General features: G+C 37.9%; 1 protein-coding gene across 1 annotated transcript in view; it reads right to left on the bottom strand.

Moving 5' to 3' along the window:
- Positions 1-5,440: 5,440 nt before the first annotated feature.
- The window catches only part of LGSN (lengsin, lens protein with glutamine synthetase domain), a gene marked incomplete at both ends in the record, with an annotated part of 29,279 nt that continues 15,928 nt past the window's right edge, over positions 5,441-18,791 (bottom strand). The window contains 3 exons of the mRNA XM_081250878.1: positions 5,441-6,640; positions 8,978-9,144; positions 18,027-18,224. Of these exons, the coding sequence (XP_081107004.1) occupies positions 5,441-6,640; positions 8,978-9,144; positions 18,027-18,224 (1,565 nt within the window). The remainder of the gene's footprint in view (positions 6,641-8,977; positions 9,145-18,026; positions 18,225-18,791) is intronic.

The following is an 18,791-nucleotide window of genomic DNA, read 5'->3' as shown; positions in this document are numbered from 1 at the left end:
CCATCAAGCTGATCAAATAGTGTTTACACATGAGTTTCTGAAAACAGAGGAAGCTAAAGAAGTTCACTTAATTGCAGAAATTTTAGCGCCAATAACAAACCAATCAGTGATTCTTTCAGTTGTCCCCATCTTTATTTCTCACTCTCTCTGGGTTCGTGCATGTGTGTGAGAGTATTATACAATACTATAGAACTGTATTATTCCTATAGCATATAAGCTGCTTGATCAATCAATTGGTTAAACAGTTATTGAATTTCAGAGTATGTGCAAGGAATAAAAAATATAATTATGAACAAGATCTGTGCCTTTCCTTCTTGGAACTCACATTCTAATTAGAAAATCTATCATGTAAACTACTAATTATAGGCAACATGAGAAGAGCTTTAACGGAAGATTCAAGGCACAGTGCACATATGTAACGTTTAGAGATACAAGGTTTTGTTTGTTTGTTTGTTTTTTGCCGTACGCGGGCCTCTCACTGTTGTGTTCTCTCCCGTTGTGGAGCGCAGGCTCAGTGGCCATGGCTCAAAGGCCTAGCTGCTCCACAGCCTGTGGGATCCTCCTGGACTGGGGCACGAACCCATGTCCCCTGCATCGGCAGGTGGACTCTCAACCACTGTGCCACCAGGGAAGCCCTAGAGATACAAGTTTTAACACCTGTAATAGGAAACTCAAGACTAAAGGTATTGTCCCATAATACCCATATTACAAATATATTGGTAACCTATTTTGTCAAACAGTTGACTGAAGATATGTCAGTAGACTGTTATGTGTCACTGATAAGTTCAGACTTTACTGTGTGCTTTCAATTTTTATTCATATTAAAGTCTTTAAATCTCTCATTGCCTTCAAATAACTGTTTCAAGCTTTATTGTTATTCAGACAATCACTGTAAAATGAAATTTTAGATCATAAAATGTCCTTGAAAACAGAAGCTTCCTACTATGATACTGATATTTCTTTTCTTGCCTTATTAGAGTCTTTAGTTTATACTTCTTATGTGTACTCACTTAACAACCAGCCTTAAATTCAGTAATCACATTTTCCCCTAATCTTTGATTAGAACAATTATAGTAATTGAAAATAAAGGAGTAATTTCGTGAAGAGATTCATAAAATTTCACAATTTGTATGGAAACTCAAAAGAACCCGAATAGCCAAAGCATTCTTGAGAATGAAAAATGGAGCTGGAGGAATCAGGCTCCCTGACTTCAGACTATACTACAAAGCTACAGTAATCAAGACAGTATGGTACTGGCACAAAAACAGAAAGATAGATCAATGGAACAGAATAGAAAGCCCAGAGATAAACCCACGCACATATGGTCACCTTATCTTTGATAAAGGAGGCAGGAATGTACAGTGGAGAAAGGACAGCCTCTTCAATAAGTGGTGCTGGGAAAACTGGACAGGGACATGTAAGAGTATGAGATTAGATCACTCCCTAACACCATACACAAAAATAAGCTCAAAATGGATTAAAGACCTAAATGTAAGGCCAGAAACTATCAAACTCTTAGAGGAAAACATAGGCGGAACACTCTATGACATCAATCACAGCAAGATCCTTTTGGACCCACCTCCTAGAGAAATGGAAATAAAGACAAAAATAAACACATGGGACCTAATGAAACTCAAAAGCTTTTGCACAGCAAAGGAAACCATAAACAAGACCAAAAGACAACCCTCAGAATGGGAGAAAATATTTGCAAATGAAGCAACTGACAAAGGAGTAATCTCCAAAATTTATAAGTAGCTCATGAAGCTCAATAACAACAACAACAAAAAAACCCAATCCAAAAATGGGCAGAAGACCTAAATACACATTTCTCCACAGAAGATATACAGATTGCCAACAAACACATGAAAGAATGCTCAACATCTTTAATCATTAGAGAAATACAAATCAAAACTACAATGAGATATCATCTCACACCAGTCAGAATGGCCATCATCAAAAAATCTAGAAACAATAAATGCTGGAGAGGGTGTGGAAAAAAGGGAACACTCTTGCACTGCTGGTGGGAATGTGAATTGGTACAGCCACTATGGAGAACAGTATGGAGGTTCCTTAAAAAACTACAAATAAGGGCTTCCCTGGTAGCGCAGTGTTTGAGAGTCTGCCTGCCGATGCAGGGGACACAGGTTCGTGCCCCAGTCCGGGAAGATTCCACATGCCATGGAGCGGCTGGGCCCGTGAGCCATGGCCGCTGAGCCTGTGCATCCGGAGCCTGTGCTCTGCAACAGGAGAGGCCAAAAGAGTGAGAGGCTGGTGTACTGCAAAAAACAAAACAAGACAAAAACAAAAAAAAATCCCACCAACCCCAAACCCTTTCCCTGTTTGTCCATATTTGTCTTGGTCTCCCCTAGAGCTGTGAGTCCCAGCAGAAGGCTTAGCACACAACAGATGTTCAATAAATGCTGTTGAATGACTGCCCAGCCCTCTTAACCTAGACTAAGACAGTAGAAGCATCAGAGAAAGTCTCTTCAAAAATAAAAAGCCTGTGAACGGATAAATAGGAAAGAAACATAACAGAACTTGTATGTCTACTCCAATTTTTCTTTAGCTCTGAACCTTCTTGGCCAATGTTTATTTTTGGTTTGCCTTAAAAAATAAGAATATATATATATATATATATATATCAGCACACCCTAAAGGAAATCTCTGTGAAGATTGCCACACCAGTTTATATTATAAACCAATGGGTAACACATGGCTGAATATTTTCTGTCAACTCACAACTGTGTACTGAACACCGAGCATGATGTTCCCAGTTACATAATTCCCTCACACTACCATCCTGAATATTGTGGGTTTTTTAAGTTATTTTGCTAATATCACATTCTAGGAGAAAAAAAAGGCTACAAACACCTTGATTAACAGAGTTTTTATGCCATCTTTTACACGTTGTGGTAAAACTAAGCCAAAGCACTAGACATGTTTCATGAAAGCCCATGAGCTACATAAGGGGTCTGAAAGAAAAAGGCACAATGTAAGATCTGTGAGTTGAAGTTTTATTTAGCGTCTTACTGTGGACTATAGCCTGGGAGACAGCCTGTCAGACAGCTCTGAGGAACTGCTCCAAAGAAGTAGGGAAGGAGTCAGGATATACATGACTTTGGGCTATGGAATAAGTGTAGTCAACCAAGCATACATCTCAGTAAAAGATTACCTCTAGTCACAATGAACAGGTAGTTCAGGTAATGATTTTGTGCTTTTCTATGCATGGGAAAATACAAGAATCTAGTTTCATTAAAATTCTTCCTCAGATATGCATCTAACTGTCTAAAGGCCTGTTTTTCCAAAGCACATTTCATACTGTTTTTCGTCCTGAATTCCTTCTGGGCTACACTGTTGGTCAGGGACTGCAGTGGCTAAAGACTTGATCCTTGTAGAACTGAAGGGTGGGCAACACTCTTTGCTGTACAGGTCTATACAGCTCTGTTAGGGTGGGGGACAGTGTAACTTTTTTGCATGTGTAAATCCCTCTAATTCAGACTCTCCTAGAATAGAAAGGTTGAGGAACTGATCTTTCACTGGTTCTTTTATCTTTATTTTTTCATCCCCAAATCCCTCACCTTTTCCCCACACACTCAGACACACACACACACACACACATGCACACACACACACATACAATCACACTCACACACAAGCAAGAAAGGTGATTTTTGTCCAAGTAACAAAGACACAATCTCACGGTGCCTTAAAAGAGATAGAAGTAAAAATCTGCTAGAAAAAAATCAGGACAAAGCTTCCACCCCGTTAGCACCCTTTACAGCTCCATTCCTCAGTGCATCACTCTAGCCACATCACCTCCAGGTTAGTCGGCAGGAAGGTGAGGGCAGAAGGATGGGGAAAGGATGGGGAACGGAGACTCTAGCCTTGAAGGAAGTTTCCTAGAGCTTCCATACAACACTTCAACTTGCATTTCTTTGGTGTGAACCTAATAACATGACCACACTCTGCCACAATGAAACCCCAGACACGTTCATATGTCACTATTGAGAACGGAGGGGAGAATAGAGACAGGGAGACAACCAGTAAGCTCTTCCCCCGTAGAATGTGTGGGGTTTCATTCTCTGGAGTGTTCTTGCATGTTCCTTTCCTTCTCCACACACCCTACACTACCATTCTCTCTACCCCTTAATCCACTCAAAAAATATTATTCTTATGTATCCATACATACTTCTCCTGCTCAAAGGAAAGAGGGTGAACAATTAGAAGAAGATAGGCTGACTTTCAGTATTAAAGCTACTGAGTACCATGGATTTGAGTTAGGAGGATCTGAGCCATATTCTAATCCTGTGCCTGCGTGTTTGCTCTCTCAGCTAAGACCACAGTTGGTTTTAATTGAACATAAAATCTCCTATTTGATTCTAAGCAGTGGAATAGGGTTTTTATTTGCTAGTAAGTGGATTTTGAATTTCCTCCCCAAAGAAGCTAAACTTTGCTGATAGTTACAATAGTATCTCATTCACACAAAGGTCTAGAACATTTAAGATTCTCTGGGGAGATACCAACTTCTGCGGGCAGGGGACTCGGTAATTTAAAGACAATTTTAGCTGAAAACATTGCCCTGGTTAACAAGGCAGTTGTTTTCATGCTCCACAAAGCACCAGAGGTATCTTTGAAATCTCCAGTTTCAGAGTGGTACAAACGAGGCAGAGCCCACCCACCACAGCCCATCCCCATTCCATCCGTATTTTATGAATTCGGCTTCTATATGAGATACTGTTTAAAGAAACATTTTCACTACTTTTAAATATTTGACCTCATTGTTCCCAGCTCAAAATCTATTTCTTGTGGATTTGTTTCTTGTGGACATTACAGCCTTGAAATTCCTTGGCCTTTTAGGAGCTGGTGATGAAGGGTAGAAAGAGAAGGGACATATGTGAACACTTCTGCTAACTTGTCATCATGACATATTTTTGTAAAACTTAATTAACTCATTTAGAAGCATCACAATGATGCTTGCAAAATAGACCCTCAGAATGCGTTGATGAGTGAGATTATATTAGCGGATATCTTTGTTTTGCTGGCAGTCACAACCTATGTGTATGATTGAAATTATTTTGTTTTTTTTTAGTCATTTAAATTTTGCATTCTAATTCTTAAGTCTTTTTAATTGTGTGAATATATTTGTTGCTCCCACAAAATTGAATATTCCTATCTAGGTCAACATACGCGGAGGCAATGACCACTGAGTGACAAGGTTTGCTGGTTTTCACGTCACAGCTGCACCACAGCTTTATTGTTTGTTTCTGAATCAGAATCCTCTCAGCAACCCCACTTCATCTGTCAAATACTCCATGGGGACAAAAAAAAGAGAAAGCATTTGTAGTCTTGTTGTTGTTGCAAAAATCCAATCTTTTCTTTCTGGCAGATCAACTACTTAAGTCAAACTCACATCGCTAAAGGAATAGTTAAGTGTTTCACACTAAATAAAATACTCTAAGAATTTATTTCTCTCAGCATCTGTTTTTTCACTTTCCAACTCATATTTCTTCATGGCAACAAAATATCGAATAAAAGTTTCCCCTAGAGCCTGTCTCAGACATTGATCTTCCTCCAGTGCCATGAGGGCATCTTCTAGTTTCAAAGGGATCTCAGAAAGTTTGGGCTGATGAAGGTCTGTGCTGTCCTCTGGAGCAGCCAAAACACCATCGTTTCTTTGAAGTCCATCCAAGCCTGAAGCCACAGTGGCGGCCAGCACCAGGTAAGGGTTTGCCGTGGCTGAGCCCAGTTTATTTTCTATTCTGGTGCCTTTCTCACCATGGCACTTGATATTAAAAGCACAGCTGTTATCGTTGTATGCCCACGTTGTCGGCACACTCTCCTTCAGGTCTTTACTCTCCTTGGAATAGCGCTTCCGGCAGCTCTCAGCAGGAGCCATCAAGCAGCTGAGAGCCACGGAGTGCTTCAAGAGACCTGCCAACCATTTTTTCCCAGTGGTCGTGAGCTGCTCCATTCCAGAACTGCTACAGAACATGTTTTTCTCTCCATCGACATCCCAGAGACTATGAGACAAAATTCCTGAATTGCAGAATCCAGTCTCGATGAAAAAGCTGGTGATGTAATTATATTTCCTTGCCACTTCTTTGACAGCTGTTCTAAAGGTAAATGCGTTATCAGCTGAACTGATGCCAAATTCAGGCAGAAAGCAGATTTCCATCTGGCCAGGCCTGGTAGAGGAGGAAAAGCTCTCAACATTGGCCCCAGTGTGATACAACCCATCCACGAGGTCCTGGATGAAAGGCTGGTCGTGATCATTTAGCAATGCTGAAGCAGGGAGAGATATGGTCTTTGAATTGATAATTTCAGGTATACCAAAAATGCAAAAATCATAGATGAAGGCAGAGAACAGGGAGAAGCCAGAGTCCTGCAGCCGGCTCAGCTGCCTCTTTGCGATGTGCCTTGGGGAAGTCATCAGAGGCTCGCCAGTCACAGTGAACGTGTCACAGATCACCCTTGCAGTCCTCTCGACCCATGGCAAAACTCTGAAGGTCGAGAGCTCTGGCATCAGGACTATGTCACTATTAAAACATGTTGCTCTTATGTGATCCACTTCATTGTCCTTAGGATTTGGTATCAATTCAAGATAACCTCGGGGCATGTAAACACCATGGATCACTTTTTCCTGAAGAATTAAAGGATAGAGCAATCAAGTTTTGAAACTTGAAAACAAACAAACACTTGGGGGGTGGGAGAACGAAAAAAAATATTTAACATCTGTTGGTTAAAGCTAGCTTAGTATCAGACAAATTTTAAATAGTTTAAAATAGACCCCCCAAAGGTAATTTATAAACAAGGCTTAATAGCTTTAGCCTTGGAGACTTTATATGCTCATGTTCATGAAAACAGCACTCATAAAGAAAAGCTATAATGATAAAGAAAATGTCTATAGCAAATGACAAAGGTAAAACCTAACAGAATTATTTGAACTGATCATAACCAAAAATGTTTTTTAAAGCACTTTTTATCGTGTGGCATAGTGGCTAATACTTCAGATAGGGCTTATTCTATTGTAACCCCCACAGGTAACTGACTCCCCAAAGTCTACAGTAAAGAATCCTCAGTCTTTCTCAGAGAGCTGACTGTTGTCACACCCGGGACACACAGGACAGAAGAGCCGGGACTGCTGACAGCTGCACTCCTCTCTTCACTCACCTTTACAACCCACTAATGAACAAACTACCTCACAGGTGCAGAGTTCCAGAAACCTTGCCCGTGAATGTGGACCTATGTTATAGTTTCCAAAATGTCGCAGCCTTCAAGTCAGCAGTCCTAACTCTGTCATTAATTCCTTGTGTGAAGTTAAGCAGGTCACAGAACTATGTTATGTGCCTCATATGTTATGTGCCTCAGCCTCCGTATCTGTGAAACAGAAGTGTTAGAGTAGATGGTTGCTAAGGCACTTTCTAGTCAAATACCTCTTGGGTGCAATGGATTTAGCTTTTATTTAACTTTTCTATGTGCCATACAACATGGAAATAATGAAGTTATAATGTTGAACAGACACATAAAAATGTAGAAATTGTGTAGTAGGAATATCAATAAGGTTTCATGTGTTGACGTTTCCATTAATGGGTGGAGAAAAAGCTGACTGTAAAGTTTGGTTCCTATGATGTCAGTGAACACCGTGAGGGTAACAAAACCTACTCACATTCTGCAAGCCAAACTCTTTGTTATATTATTTCCAAATCTCAAACAGGGTGGCTAACGAGGAGGGGCTGATGCTCGCAGAAGCGACTCTTCTGCAGGTGCTGGTGAGCCACTTCCTCCTTCACTTTCCACCATCTCTGCACATTTCCAAGTGCCATTTGATCTGGATGATCTAAATCTGCTTTTGCCAGTAGTAAAGTTGAGTAAGTCAAGCAGTTTATTCAGTGCCTGCTTAATTTTCAACCTACTCAAGGACCTATGTACATAAACTTCGTGTGTGTGTGTTTGTGTCTGTGTGTGTGTGTGCAGGCAGATCTAAAGAATTTTTGAAGAAACAGATTTGAATCTTTTGGAATTCTTTAAGAAGTGTTTTGAAGATGCCCAGTTTTTCCCAATATAAAGCAAATGAGAAAAATTACAATTTGATATTGAAGTAATAAGTAAGATATATTTAAACAATAATCTTAGAGGATGCTTAATTTTTATACTTTTGTATATAATACTGATGTCCCTTCCTAAGAAATGATGTTTCAGTAACACAGTAAGTCAGTTATTAAAGTAAATACATGACATAAACTGAAAAATACTCAGAAAATCTCAAAACATATCTAAAAATATATTTCTTGATATCACTATTTTTGAGAACTTAATAATATTTATTGTCATCCAACAAAAATAGGATATAGTCTTTTTTTTTTTTTTTTTTTTTTTGCAGTACGCAGGCCTCTCACTGTTATGGCCTCTCCTGTTGCGGAGCACAGGCTCCGGACGTGCAGGCTCAGCGGCCATGGCTCACGGGACCAGCCGTTCCACGGCATCAGCAGGCAGACTCTCAACCACCGCGCCACCAGGGAAGCCCAGGATATATTCTTATCAGAATTAGAAGCTAAAAGGGATATGCTTTTTATCTAGCAAATTTTATTTAATCTTTTTTTTCTCTTTGTATTTACTCCTGGGTCTTCTGTTGTAATTTTCTCATATCAAACAAATTATAATCTTCATAATTGCAATAAGAGAAAAAAAGGAGTGAAATTATTCAAGGCAGAAGGATGAAAATTACCAGTCTTAATTAGTTTTATATTTATATTGGGTAAATGAATTGCTGTTTGGTAGCTGAAAGTATACATTCAGCTCTTAGGGGAACAATAATGTGTCTGGGGAGTGGCAAGGGAAGAAGCAAAATGAATGATTGGTTTTCAACTAGAATTGCTGTACAGATTACAATAAAATAAGAAAGAGCAATAAGGACCATGTGCTTGCAAATGAATTGAATGAAATTATATTCAATCATAACTTTACTTGCAAAACTCACTTGGAAAAAGTGTGCAGGGATACTCTTAGACCTGGACACACCATGGAGGTCTGTTGCTTCAAATCGCACAAACTGAAGGTGATTTTTGGCCATTTCTTGTTTAATGTGTTTCATTCTAGAGGAGAGTTGAGGTGCAGTAGGAATTGGACTGCTGTTCCTGGTGTTATCTGTAAAATAAAACATGGTCTAAATCATTAGATCATGATGAACTGCGAGGTAAGATGAGGCTAGAGAATAGTAAATTATTCATTATGATCATTAACAAAAGCATCATATGTTTCCATGTCTTTGGCTTATTCCTGAGAACATTGTTCCTAAACAGTCTAGGAGATTATCACCTGGGACGAGGTGAAGGTTAACTCTATTTGCTTAAGTAAATAGCAATATTATATGTAAGCACTTACTGAAAATGTCTTTGCTTATGGAAATTAGAATATATTTACATCACTGCTTTGGCACCATATAAGGCTGTATATAGATGAGTATCATCGAAAAGAATTTGAGCTTCTTGAACTAACTGGTTTTACCCAAATAAAAAGTTCCTGTATGATTAAAGGTAAAATTATTTGTTTGTTTTTATTTTCTGTGCGTTTGCTTTTTTGTTTCATTTTCTTTGCCAAAAGAGCTTTATATCTTTATAATGGCATCTGAATCTAAGACATCTACATCTCTGTCAAATTTAAAATTTGTATAAATGAGCATATAAAAGTGTTTTTCAAGAATGAGAGTGTAGGAGATAAAAAATCTAGACTGAGTACTCCATTTTAAAAAAATAGAAAACTTAAAAAAAAGGTTTTTTCAAGACTTTTAAGATAGTCTACAAATTCCAAAACTCTAGAGTTAGAAGAGACTGGAGATAACATCTAATTCAACCAGCTCAGTAGCTTAAGTCCCAGAGAAGTACAACCAGGTTCCCTGAATCACGCTCTCAGTCCATCACCAAAATTGAAACTGGAACCCAGACCTTTTGATTCTCGGTGGGTGGCTCAATACCATAAAGTGACTGAATGTATCTAAAGTGTATGGGAGGATCAGGCACACAGTGCGCATCACAGATCTTGGCTACTGTCTGACTTTTAGGAGACGCAGCAGATTGTAGTCATTCAGCACAAACACTGAAGCTCATCTGCCTCCCTACAAATCCTGCCTTTGCCCTGGCAACTTTCCTTATCTTAGCTTTCTTATGTGCCTCAGCTTTCTCACTGACACAATATTACATATTTCATAGGCTTGTTATGATGATTAAACAAGTTATTTAACAGTTCTTGGCAGACAGTAAGCACCATATCAATGTTTCTTAAATGCATCAAGTGAGCACAGTTACTCTAACCCTGGTAAATGGTACCATGATCATGTCTGAATCTGAATACCCATCAATCTGTTGCATCACTGATGTTGAACAGATGTAATTTTAAAGTGATGCTTGAGTATCATTTTTTGAGATATAATTATGCTTTCAAAACATAAAGATTGACAGTTTAAAAACACATATTAAGTAGATTTTAAGTACATGAAGCATGTGTAGTCATTTGATTGGTTCTACCTATGCAATGACTGGTTCTACCTATGCAAATATATTAGGGATGCTGTCCCGTCACTGACAAATTTGGCTGCTCTGATGCTCCATGGGCTTTATAACGACCTTCCATTTGACAGAAACAATTAAGCTGTAGCAGTTACGGTGTTTTATGCCAAATTAGCAGTTGCTGTGTTCCCAAACTTATTCTTAAGTATTGGGTGTTCTGTCCAAGATGAATAATTCTCCTTAAAGAAAATAAAATTTATAGGCATTTTAAAATATGGAAAATTTCATATAATCAGTATTCTAAATGTAATAAACAATTACATGTAAACCATAAATATATTAATAACATAAAAAAATCAGAAGACATCTCCTATTAAAGGAATAGTCATTTTACTGGTTCACCAATAATACAATCACAGGTAATCATTAGTTCTTTGCCTTATCTGTATCTTCTACAGTTACTACAATAAATGTGTGTTATTTTAAAATAAGAAAAAGGTTTATCCACTCAATATAGATATTTTTTGTTACCACATACTATTTATACTGCACATATATTATAGGGGCAACCAGAAAAGGGCTGGGCACCCTTAGAGAGCTTTATATTATTGAGTGAGGAAACTATAGACAATAAACATGCCACCAAATGCAAAGGTGGGATAATTTATCATGGTGAAAGTGCTGGGGAAAAAACCCATAATCATCTGAAATATTAATTCTGTGAGATTTGATCACAATGTGGACAGGTCCAACCACTGATTCTCTCTAATATCACCAAGTTGCACTATGGCTGGACAGTGAGTGTATATATTAGTTTGCTAGGGCTGCCATACAAATACCATAGACCAGGAGGCTTAAACAGAAATTTATTTCCTTACAGTTCTGGAGAGTAGAAGTCCAAGACCAAGGTGTCAGCAGGATTGGTTGTTTTCTTCTGAAGACCTCTCTCCTTGGCTTGTAGATGGCCATCTTCTTCACATGGTCTTCCTCTGTGTGTGTGTTTCCTAATCTCTTCTTATAGGGACACCAGTCATACTGGATTAGGCCCCATTCTACAGAACTCATTCAACATTAATTACCCCTTCTAAAACTCTGTCTTCAAATACAGTCACATTGTGAGGTACTAGGGGTTAGAACTTCAACATATGAATTCTGGGGAGACACAATTCAACCCATAATAATATACTGACCAGTTTCCATTTTCTTCAGAGTCCTAATCACCACCTGCCATGTTGTTGTGTAATACTTGTTTACTGTCTTTCACCACTTGCATGTTAGCTCCAGGAGAGCTTACTTATTATGTATTTACTTACTTGCTATTGTATCCCCAGTACCTCCTAGCAGTACAGACATATCATAGGCACTCACTGGCTATTCCTTTAATAATTTAATAATTAATGTGATTTAATTATTTAGTTAAGCAATTAATACATTGTGTGATTTGACCTTGTCTAATTAAAAAGTAAAGATTGGCATCACATTTTGATATGTATCCTAAGTATCAAATTTTCATTTAAAAGTTTAATTATTTCACCAAATATGAGAGCCCTATTCAATCAAATTTCATTTTCATGGCATCAACTAATCTGAATTGTCTGACTTTCTTTTCTTCAAATAAATTGTACTTCTTAGTTACAATTAAACCTTTTGGTCAGCCCTTCCCAGATGTGTATGATAGAGAATACATGTGTATGACAGAAGAGCAGACAGATATTTGCCAGTTCAGGGGCTCATTTGTTTTTCTTATACTGTGGCTCCTGAGAGGTGCTCTCCTTTCCCATCTCCTCAGAGAGTTAATAAATTAAATCAATGTGCTTTTATAGAGGAAGTTTTATGGCTGTGAGTTTTTAAGGGGAAAAATAAGAAAACATGAAAAACCAAGCAAACCTCAAAGCTCTATAGCAGCTAGAAAGCGTTGGAGAAATGTCCATGTTCCATGACAATGAGGACATGTTTCAGTTATAGAGAACAAGCCATAGTCACTTATAAAAGGCAAATTAAATAGGTGTTTGGGCTTTCAGAAAACTCATTTCAAAAGAGGAAAAGTACATTTGAGAGTACACTCTGTAATACATTCAGCTTAGGGACGGCTGCCATGTTCCTTTCCTTCATCGACCTGGCTACTCTGAGAGCCACACTGTTAATGCAGATGTGACCCCACCTTTGGCCACATCACATTAGCCCAGCAGTATTGGAAAACACAGGTGGCAGAATAACCTGGTGTAAAAGCCGGGACAAAAACAAAAACAATAAAAAGTGAGGGTAGGGGGAGCTATTCTTTGAAAAAATACATTTTTAATAAATTCAAAGTAGTTAATACAGAGAAGAAAATACCACATTGAAATTCTTGGAGATTTATCTTATCTTGGAGATTTATTTTTATATTCATTTTGAAATTATTTATTGGTTGTTTGTTTGGAGTGGGATACTTTCGGGTACTTGGGGCCTGTAAAAAATCTAGCCCTGGGCCAAAGAAGAAGACTGTGAATTAATAAAGTTGAATCAATCAATGGTTATACCCACACCCCTAGTCATATTTGATTGGTGAGAAGAGAGCTCATGACACAGTTCTTTTCTCAGATATTTTGACTTGAGACTAAATAATGGTAAATTCCATTTCTCCTTTATGCCTGAAACTATATAAAACAAAGGTCACAAACTGTGAAAGAGCCAGCATAATCAGCAGATATTTTCTCATTAGCCTTCCCAGTGTTTGGAAATTTTTAAAATTAGTTGACACTTAAATATCAGAAAATTTCATATAAAAATCTTGAGTTCAACCTTCTCTTGAAAAAAGAGAAAGATTTGGCAACACTGCGTGAACATTTCTCTGCAGCAACCATTGGCTGGAACTCTGAGGTGGACTTCAAATGGGGTATGTATGCATCCTCTAATTCATGGGTTGGCAAATGTTTTCTGTAAATGACCGGACAGTAAATATTCACAGCTTTGCAAGCCATGTGGTCTCTGAGTGAGTAGCACTCACTACTTTCTCACCAGCACACCTCACTCATTGGCATTATCTGCCTGGCCCCTGTGGCATTTGTATTGATAGTCCCTGATGCTTAGAGGCTGCTGGTGCTCATGTTCTTCACTTCATGGAGAAATTCGTGAAGCCAAACACAGAAAGAGACATTCATGAAGCCATGGAGAAATGCAGACATGAGAGATGGTATGAATTTCCCCTGAGGATGTTGACACCCTAAACCCTGGAACATGTAGAATATGTTAAGCTGCAGGGCAAACAGGACTTTGCAGATGTAGTTAAGGTTATGGACCTTAAAACGGGGACATTGTCTTGTATTATTCACATGAGCCCTTAAAAGCAGAGAACTTTCTCCAGCTGTAGGCAGAAAAGAGGTGTGGAAGACGAGGAATTCATAGAAATTCCAAACATGAGAAACATCTGAGGCACTACTGGCTCAGAGATATAGAACCAAATGCTTCCAGGAGCTAAGGGCCACCCCAGCTGGCAGCCAGCAAGGAAACAGGAACCTCAGTCCTATGACTGCAAGGAAATGGATTCTCCCAACAGTGTGAATGATCTTGGAAGTGTATCATTTCCTAGAATCTCTAGCTAAGAACTAAGATGGCCAGCACCTTGATTTTGGCCTTGACATACTTGAGCAGAGAAATCAGCTGTGCAAACCTAGACTTCCGATGTACAGAACTGTGAGATAATGAATTGTGTTCTTTTAAAATGCTAAATTTGTTATGGTGGCAACAGAAAATTAATATATAAGGAGCCTGACAGTGTTCACTTTCAGTCTCTGTGTCCTTCTTAAGCCCTGTGTGTGGTAAAGAATTTAACCTTGCCCAAAGAGAGCTCTGGCCTTTACCCTTGGCCCTTACTGGTAATCTCTAAGCCCTTAGAATGTCCTGCCTGACAAGAGTGCCTTTGTTTTCCTTGTGTCTCTGGTCACACTAGAAAGTCCAGCAATGTCATTTATTACTGAGTCATGTGGCATCAGCTTGACCCCAGTGGAGCTGGAGACTGAGGTCAGCCGTGTGGCCAGTTGACTGTGGAGCTCCAATAAAGACCTGCACACCAAGACTAAGGTGAGCTTCTCTGGTTGGCAATACTCCGTTTACATTGGCACACACCTTTGCCAAGAAAATAGTGTTTGTCCATGACTTCAGTGGCAGAGGACAAGTGGGAGTTCCATGCTTAGAACTTCTTTGGACTCTTCATCATGAAACCTTTCCTTAATTGAATTTAATCTGTATTTTTTCATTGTAATAAACCATAACCTTGAGGATAATAGCCTTCGGTGAGTTCTTATAGCTAATTATCAAAACTAAGGTTAGTCTTAGGGAACTCCCAGTCTTGAAATTGGTTTCAGAAGTGAGAGTAGCCCAGTAGACAGTGTATCTTTAACCTTACACCCTGCTATATTTCTACCTTTCCAAACCTTGTTTGTTCAAACTTTTCATCATGGATTCCTATGTGGAATAAATAATTTTAAAATTAATTTCTATCACTTGGATCCCACAGATTTTTGACCAATACACTCATAGGCCAAAATAGCTATATCACTATTGATAACCCATAAATTTAGAATAACAGAATTTTTAGTATCTGGTCTTACATTTAGGTCTTTAATTCATTTTGAATTTATTTTTGTGTATGGTGTTGGAGAATGTGCTAATTTCAGTCTTTTCCATGTAGCTATCCAGTTTTCCCAGCAACACTTATTGAAGAGACTGTCTTTTCTCCATTGTATATTCTTGCCTCCTTTGTCATAGATTAGGTGACCATAGGTGCATGGTTTTATCTCTGGGGTTTCTATCCTCTTGCATTGATCTATATTTCTGTTTTTGTGCCAATATCATACTGTTTGATTACTGTAGCTTTGTAGTGTAGTCTGAAGTCAGGGAGCCTGATTCTTCCAGCTCCGTTTTTCTTTCTCATGATAGCCTTGGCTTTTCAGGGTCTTTTGTATCTCTATACAATCGTAAAATTTTTCATCTAATTCTGTGAAAAATACTACTGGTAATTTGACAGGGATTGCTTTGAATATATAGATTACTTTGGGTATTATAGTCATTTTGACAATGTTTATTCTTCTAATCCAAGAACATGGTATATCTCTCCATCTGTTTGTGTCATCTTCAATTTCTTTCATCAGTATCATAGTTTTCTGAGTACAGATCTTTTGCCTCCTTAGGTAGGTTTACTCCTAAGTATTTTATTCTTTTTGATGTAAATGGGATTATTTCCTTAATTTCTCCTGATCTTTCATTGTTAGTGTATAGGAATGAAAGAGATTTGGGCATATTAATTTTGTATCCTGCAACTTTACTGAATTCATTGATGAGTGGTAGTAGTTTTTTGGTAGCATCTTTAGGATTTTCTATATATAGTATCACGTCAACTGCAAACAGTGACAATTTTACTTCTTCATTTCCAATTTGGATTCCTTTTACTTCTTTTTCTTCTCTGATTGCCATGGCTAAGACTTCCAAAACTATGATGAAAAACTCTTAGAGGAAAACATAGGCAGAACACTGTCTGACATAAATTGCAGCAAGATCCTTTTTGATCCACCTCTGAGAGTGATGAAAATAAAAACAGAAATAAACAAATAGGACCTAATTAAACTTAAAAGTTTTTGAATAGCAAAGGAAACCATAAGCAAAATGAAAAAACAAACCACAGATTAGGAGAAAATATTTGCAAATGAAGCAACCAACAAGGGATTAATCTCCAAAATATACAAACAGCTCATGCAGCTCAATATCAAAAAAACAAATAATCTAATCAAAAATGAGTGGATGATCTAAATAAACATTTCTCCAAAGAAGAAATACAGATGGGCAAGAGGCACATGAAAAGATGCTTAACATCACTAATTATTAGAGAAATACAACTCAAAACTACAATGAGGTATCACCTCACACCAGTTAAAATGACTATCGTCAAAAAAGTCTACAAACAATAAATGCTGGAGAGGGTGTGGAGAAAAGGGAACCCTTTGTTGTTGGGAATGTAAATTGATACAGCCACTATGGAGAACAGTATGGAGATCCCTTTAAATACTAAAATTAAAACCACCATACGACCCAGCAATCCCACTACTGGGCATATACCCTAAGAAAACCATAATTCAAAAAGAGACATGTACCAGAATGTTCATTGCAGCACTGTTTACAATTGCCAGGACATGGAAGCAACCTAAATGTCCATCGACAGATGAATGGATAAAGAAAATGTTGCACATATATACAATGGAATACTACTCAGCCATAAAAAGGAAATAAATTGAGTTATTTCTAATGAGGTGGATGGACCTAGTCTGTCATACAGAGTGAAGTAAGTCAGAAAGAGAAAAACAAATACCATATGCTAATGCACATATATGGAATATTAAAAAATGGTACTGGTGTACCCAATGGCAGGGCAGATATAAAGACACAGACGTAAAGAATGGACTTGAGAACATGGGGGTGGGAAGGGGGAAGCTGGAATGAAGTGAGAGAGTAGCACTGACATATATACACTACCAAATGTAAAATCGATGGCTAGTGGGAAACTGTTGCATAGCCCAGGGAGATCAGCTCGATGCTTTGTGATCACCTAGAGGGCTGGGATAGGGAGAGTGGGAGGGAGGCTCAAGATGGCTGGGATATGGGGATATATGTATACTTGTAGCTGATTCACTTTGTTGTACAACAGAAACTAACACAACATTGTAAAGCAACTATACTCCAATAAAGATATAAAAAATAAAATAAAACAAAAATAGAGCTACCATATGATCCAGTAATCCCACTACTGAGCATATATCCAGAGAAGACCATAATTCAAAAGGATACATGCACCCCAATGTTCATTGCTGCACTATTTACAATAGCCAGGACAAGGAAGCAACCTAAATGTCCATCAAGAGAGGAATGGTTAAAGAAGATGTGGTACATATGTGCAATGGAATGTTACTCAGCCATTAAAAAGAACAAAATAATGCCATTTGTAGCAACATGGATGGACCTAGAGATTGTCATACTGAGGGAAGTATGAAGGGCAGAGAAAGACAAATATCATCTTATATGTGGAATCTTAAAAAAAAAGGTACAAATGAACCTACTAACAAAATTGAGTTACAGGTGTAGAAAACAAACTTACATTTACCAAGGGGGAAAGGGGGGAGAGATAAATTAGGATTAACATATACACACTATATATATAAAATAGATAACTAATAAGAATCTTCTGTATAACACAGTGAATAGTCAACACTCTGTAATGACCTATGGGGGAATAAAATCTAAAATAATAATAATAACAATTTTACTTTTAGAAAAGTCTTGAGAGATCATGTATTGCAACCCTCCCATTTTCCAGATGAGCAGCCTAGTGGGGAAAGAAAACTGTAAAGCATTTTATAAATGATAGGTGTATAAATTATTTTAAGTGTTCTGACTTTCAGGTTAGCATCTTCAACCAACAACACAATGTCACTAATTCAAAAACAAATCTGGGATTAGCAACTAGACCCATATGCCAGTTTGTCCCAGAGTCCTTACCAGTATAGCTGGAGTTTGGGTGAAATTCACCACCAGGAGCACTAGCTGATATTTTGAGGGGCAATGGCTTTATCACTATTGTCTGATCTTTGGAGTCCTTGTCATCTTCTGGCAAATGAGATTCAGCAGAGTCAGGTCCCATGACTGGTTTGTTGGTATCTCCCAATTTGTGACACACCATTTGGTTTCTAATCCTTTCTGTAGAAATAAAGAAAAATGTTAAGGTCTTCTGCCCATTTCTGATTAGGTTGTTTGTTTTCTTGATATGGGGTTTTATGAACTGTTTGTGTATTTTTTATATTAACGTCTTCTTGGTCTCATTGTTTGCAAATATTTTCTCTCATTCCATATGTTGTCTTTTCGTTTTGTTGATGGTTTCCTTTGCTGTACAAAAGCTTTTAAATTTGATTAGGTACCAATTTGTTTATTTTTGCTTTTATTTCTTTTGCCTTGGCCTAAAGAAAATATTGACCGATATAAGAAAATATTGCTACAATTCATGTCTTCTAGGAGTTTCATGGCGTCATGTCTTATATTTTGGTCTTTAAACCATTTTGAGTTTATATTTGTATATGGTGTGAGAGAATGTTTTAATTTCATTGATTTCCATGCAGCTGTCCAACTTTCCCAACACCACTTGCTGAAGAGACTGTTTCTTCTCTATTGTACCTTCTTGCCTTCTTTGTCAAATATTAATTGACCTTAGGTATGTGGATTTATTTCTGGGCCTCTATTCTGTTCCATTGATCTATATGATGCTTTTGT

Source organism: Mesoplodon bidens, assembly GCF_964165515.1.
Source record: "Mesoplodon bidens genome assembly, chromosome: 12".
Classification (NCBI taxonomy): Eukaryota; Metazoa; Chordata; class Mammalia; order Artiodactyla; family Ziphiidae; genus Mesoplodon; species Mesoplodon bidens.
Note: the sequence above shows the minus strand (reverse complement) of the source record. Positions and strands in the feature narration are given on the sequence as shown.